Raw genomic sequence first — 6,000 nt, forward strand, 5'->3', positions numbered from 1 at the left:
CAAGCAAGTTTCAACCCCATGTGTTGAATGTGCCTCCACCGTGGCAAGCCCCAGGTCTCCAACAGCAAGCGCTAACGAAGGCAGAGGCTGACCCCTTTCAGGGTGCGCTAGTTGCTCTGATCCTCTCACATAGCAGTTGAACAGCATGAAGTCCCCCTATTTGGCTGCTGCTAGTTGTTTATTGGACTAAAAGTATTTGCTGAGCATAAGATAAAAGCACTTTCACTTTGATAAAATACAGTGGTATAAGATGCATTTCTCCTGACTTCTCAGTGATAACTATCTATGCCCAGAAATGAGACTATCCAGACTTCAGTATCTTTTTACCTAAATTTATTGCCTCTAAATTGCTGATCCTTTTTGAATATGAATACCCAACCTTAACTTTCTCTTGATCCTGGCTTTTTCATCTGTTAAATGGAGATAACAGCCTTTCCTATTTCAAGGATGATGCTGAGGATTAAATGAGATTGTGCATCTAAAACACTTATGCATCTAAAACACTTGTGCATCTAAAACTCTGACACATGGTGAGTACTACAGAAATGATGGCTACTATGATTACTATTCGATACCGAACACTTACTACTGAGACCAGAAATATAAGGATCCATGAGAGACAGAATAATGAGTACAAAACTCAGTTGCTGCTCTCAAGCAATCCACTTCTGTTTCCAAGAGAATTTTTACATGCAGGAATTACAAGAGAATGATATAAGGTAAACCACGCAAATGCAATATTATGGGAATTCAAAAAATAGGACTTTGTGTGGGGTGGGGAGCTAGAAGCTTGGTCTTTAAAGATGGCCAGGGTTTTGGAAAGTGGAGGGAGATGACAGGATGTCTCCATGGATTTTGCTGTTGGATGGAGAGAAGGCAGCATCCTAGGTGCGAGGAGCGGCCTGGGCAAGGGTATGGAGGCAGGGCTGCATGGGAGCAGCAGGAGCCTGACTGGTTGAAGAGCAGTCTGTGAAGGATTTAGTGATCCCATTGGATCAGTAACATCAGGCCAGACTGTAAAGAACCCAGACGTCCCATAGGGACACTTGGATTTGATTTGAAAAGCAATGGAGAATGGATGGACTTCTGAGCAGGGGCATGAAGTGGTATTAATTTTTTCATCCCTAAGTGTTTCTTTGTCTCTTAGCCATATCATATAATTATGTCCCTACATGTAACAGTGGCTCTTTTTAAAATGATTTGTGTCTATTTAAATAGGTCTGAATTATTTGGAAACACAGTTGGCAGTTATTCCGAAATGTTGTATTCATACATTCCACAAACACTTACTGTTTGCACTGAAACTAGTAGGTTGCATGTCCCTTCTCAGCATTTTATATTCCACACTTTCATTAACAAAGACCAGCTGTTTGCCCCACTTAGAATGAGGAGGGCATAACTCAGGTCAACCCTAGAATTACTAGGGACTGAGCACATCAGAACTAGACAAAGGGGTTGAGAGAGGCAGGTGAGTCAGTGTCACATGCAGGATGGGGGAGAGTCACCAGCTGTGGGGATCTGCCCCCTGTTTTGCTTTCCTCTTGGCAAACATCATTCTGTATAAGGCGGGTTCCAGAAGCTCATCACTTTAGACTGCACTTCATCCTACACATTCTGTTCCACTTTTCAGGGAACAGTCTTCTTATTTGGAACCACTAAAACAATGTTCCAAATCCCTTGGAATTACGGATAATAGTATTTATCTTCTATTGACAAGAACAAGTAGGAGCATAAAATGATACCACAATTATTTCCTCCCCTAATGGGAGAAAAACTCCCTACACAGTCAGGATAATTTGGGATCATCCTTACTCTGGCCAGTGAAATATGATTAACTTGCTGAGAAGATTCTGCTGGTCATTTTCCTGAGAAAAGAAAACAACCAACAGATGACTGCCTTTCAGAGCCAGCCTCCTGAAGAGGTGTCCTGACTCCACAGGAAAGCTCTTTTTAATTTGAGCACTTCTCTCATTTTGGAAGGAGTTTCATCAACTTGCAGGGCATCTCAACTGAAGTCCTACTGTCATTTCAGACAGCAAGGTTCCTCTTTGTGCAGGACTATCTCCAGTGTGGCAGGATGGCTAACATTTTGGGCTGCTACCCACTATATTCCAGGAGCACCTAGACATATTGACCACCAAAAGTGCCTCTGCATGTTCCCCTCTTCTCCCTGGTGCTTAGGCGCCCTTTGGTTGAGAGCCACCCAGCTGGAATACGTCGCACCTCCACTGAACCAGCTTCACATGCCCAAGATGGCCTGACACTCAACGAGCAGAAAGAGAGTTAGTCTGTCTGCCAGTCAGTCTGCTGGGTCTTGATCCTTTGTTCCCAGAGTGCTTCTGCTGAGTCAACTTCTTTCACTCATGTTCTCCTCGTCCTTCACATCTCCTCCCTGTCCCTCCATGGAGGAATGTACTGAAAGCACAGTGGGCCACCGTAATCAGGATTCATCCTTGTGATTGTGGATCGAGGAGAGTCAAGCCTATGACGTGAAAAGCCTTAATTCTGGTATTTCAAAATGAAAGAGGTTCCCTTTTCAGTAAGATGCTCTATTCTCATTTTCACTAAGCAAAAAAAGAAAAGAAAAATAAAGAAGAAAGGAAAAAGGAAAGGAAAAGAAAGTAAAAGGAAAGAAAAGAAAAGAAAGGAGAGAAAGAAAAAGAGAGAAAGAGAGAAAGAGAGAAAGAGAGAAAGAGAGAAAGAGAGAAAGAGAGAAAGAGAGAAAGAGAGAAAGAGAGAAAGAAAGAAAGAAAGAAAGAAAGAAAGAAAGAAAGAAAGAAAGAAAGAAAGAAAGAAAGAAAGAAAGAAAGAAAGAAAGGGGAAAAAAGAAATCTCTGAAGACTCAGGTACTATCATATTCAACTTGTCATCATTTTTTGCTCCAGATATCCATGTGCAAGTAAATAGATCACATTTAAAAATGAACTTTAACCACAGTGATGTTATTTGAAGATCTCTCAAGATAAGTAGTGCAAAAGCTAGAGTGTGGTTTTTCAGGTTAAAATGTGTTTGCTGTTATAAACAGTGGGAAGTGAAGGTTGTTGCCTAACAGCTATGTTTACAAGGTTCGTGTTTGGAAGCATCAACATTTCAAAAATACATATTTGAAAAAGCCACGTATGCATAATTATTTGGATGTGTTTTATTTTTGCTCCAATTGGGGGTGGCCTGGCTTTGTGGTTAGAAGAGCAGGCTTGGGAGCCACACTGATTGGTTCACACCTACCAGATGTGTGACCTTGGGCAAGTGACCTCACGGTGACTTGGTTTCTCCCTCTGTCAAATGGGGTTCATTATCATACATACCTTATAGTGTTCTCGTATGGATTAAATGACTTAATACATATAACGTGTTTGGCAGATAGATATCACTCCATAAACAGTGGACATCACTATTTTATTATTATTATTATTATTATTAGGATTGCCAGTCTGTTGGTAGTTGCAGTGCACAGGAAATATTTCTGAACTGTGTGAAATTATATGTGGATGAACAAATAACCTGGCATGTCATCTCTTGAATTCTGTGTCTATTCTTGGAAAGGAAGAAAGTTTTCACTGGTGTAATGCCATGGTGACGAAAGGTCTACACTGAAGCCCCAGGAAGTCCCATGTGATCAATACCCATGTGGAAAATCCAGATTTTATGTTGGATTTTATAGTTATTCAATGCAAGTCATGTATTGAACTTCTACTTTCATAGACCTCATGTTATACAGAGAGGTTATTTTCAAGGCATGTTCCCCAATGATTAAGAAAATGCTTTGGTTAAAGGTAACGAGATGGACGAGGACACTATAACTGGGTTATCAGTGAGTAAAGTCAATTAATATCCTACGCCAAGTGCATTTACTAACGCAAAGGAATGCATGGTTTTTTTATACTAACCTAACAAATGTGGTTTCTCACAGTGATGTCCATTCAATAGGACATAACAATACATCTTTTAGTGTTAAAATCAGAATGTTACAGGAGAATTTCTGTGAGGTCCCAATTACATGAGGACAAAATACCTATAAATGTAAGTGTGACTTGAAGGGACTTTCATCCCATTTTGTTTCCAAGATATCTGACTTTAACATATGCTCCAACCTTCTCCTTTATCTTTATAACAAAAGATGGTGGCTGCTTCAGTGCTTTGTGTTTTCATAGCACCCATGTCAAATACCAGGGGTGCCAAAAAAATGTATACACATGACTTGTATTTATCTTTTGTTATCGGTATATATTGAGTATTACCACTTTAATACTTTGATTTCCTTTCTTAAAATGTGTATACATTTTTTTTTTTGGCACCCTCTGTATTTCCAGACTCTATCAAGCTTTTCTCAGTGAACTGCTACTGAAAATTATGGCCCCTGATTTCAGCTATAAACTTAGCCAAGGTTGGTTTAAATATCTGGAGTTTATAACTTTCCCCATGCTATGGAGTATCAGATAAACACAGGTCAGCTTGTTCCTAATCCTCAAGTAAACAGTCTACAGTCAGCATTAGTTATTATAAACTCACTAGTCAAAGAAGACATGTTATGTTATTAAGAGTTGTGTTGGGTAGGCCCAGAAAGGTCAATGGTGAGCAGCTGTTCTTTTTCCACTTATTTCACTCAAATTTGGCCGTTGGCTGTAGGAGATCTGTGTTTTCAAAGAAAAGTTCCCTCAAGAAAATGATTCACTCTGATTCCTGGCAGTGAGTGATAAGCCGTGTGCGTGTCACTCAGCAAGGATCAGCTCTGATAGTGAACTAACTCAAGTCTTGGTGAGTAACATGACCACAGTTAAATTGAAACCTTTGGAACTTAGTTCTGATGAAAAGAAATTCATACTTTTAAAGTACTTCCCTAAAGTTGTGGGGGGGAAAACATAGAAACTGCATAAATGTTAATATAATTGTACATTTTCCACATGTGTTTGAACCCCTTCTACATTATAATAATATTTTAAGTTTATTTTTAAAATATCTGTGATTTAAAAATGTAAGCTAGCTGGGTATTTAAAGTGGATAAAAAACATCATTCTATCCCTGATATGAAAAATACATGGAGAAATGAGGCAATCCCTACCTCCTCAGTAATCTGTTGGTCTAAAATTCTACAAGTCCATCGACATGATTAATTTGTCATTAGAATTTTCCTTGAATAGAAGGCGAATACTGTTTTTTATTCACTAATAGGGAAATAATCTTTCGGCTTGCCCACCATGTGTCAAACACTGTGTGATTGCTTTTATAAAAGTTATTTAATCTAATATGACCATTCTATTATTACACGAGGAAAAACAGGCTTCAAGATCTCTGATATCTTTATAAGCGTATAACTAGTAAGCTGCAGGGCAGGATTCAAACTAAATGGAGAACAATTTTCTCAAAGGAAAAAAATAAGAATGAATTTTCTGTTGACTTACTGTCATATAGTAGATGATCACTAACCCTCAGTCATTCATAAATGTTTATAACTTCTCTTTGAATCTCTTCTCATAGGATATTAAAATGATTCTCCAGAGGAGTGAGCATGTGCAAGGAAGTGATGGAGAAAGATCTCCTTCAAGACATACAGAGGAAAAGAAATAAAGACACAAGAGTGTGATTTTTATAATTTGTCATTGAATCTTCCGAACATCAAATGTAAACATGGTGTTTGTCATATACGTTATCCTTCTAAGTATAGAAATGACCCCTACCAGGTAATACGGTACACTGAAAAGGAGGCCATCTTTAACTCAGAGAATATTCTGTAATAAATCTTCAATTTCAGAGGAAAAATCCAAAGAAGTAATGCATGTGGAAGTGATTCTGAAAATAGAAGCCACCAGAACAATATTTTCAAAAATCAACACATGACAATCCCTATGCAAAGCATCTACATGAGGCGGATGCTGTGAATATTCCCCCAAAGCTCCATAAAGGGGCAGTTCCGCTGTGTACATTCTGTAGTTTTTGCTACAAGTGCAGTAAAATTTCAAGGTTCATCCCACGAGCCAACGAGTAGTTGACTATACTGTCAAC

General features: G+C 38.9%; 1 protein-coding gene across 2 annotated transcripts in view; it reads left to right on the forward strand.

Annotated features, from left to right (window-relative positions):
• Positions 1-5,608, forward strand: part of SPEF2 (sperm flagellar 2) — a 164,581-nt gene extending 158,973 nt beyond the window's left edge. For both annotated transcript variants that reach the window (XM_033111285.1, XM_033111286.1), the window contains one exon: positions 5,476-5,608. In XM_033111285.1, coding sequence (XP_032967176.1) covers positions 5,476-5,565 — 90 coding nt within the window. In that variant the 3' untranslated portion in view covers positions 5,566-5,608. The remainder of the gene's footprint in view (positions 1-5,475) is intronic.
• Positions 5,609-6,000: the final 392 nt, after the last annotated feature.

Source organism: Rhinolophus ferrumequinum, chromosome 7 (assembly GCF_004115265.2).
Source record: "Rhinolophus ferrumequinum isolate MPI-CBG mRhiFer1 chromosome 7, mRhiFer1_v1.p, whole genome shotgun sequence".
NCBI classification, from domain to species: domain Eukaryota; kingdom Metazoa; phylum Chordata; class Mammalia; order Chiroptera; family Rhinolophidae; genus Rhinolophus; species Rhinolophus ferrumequinum.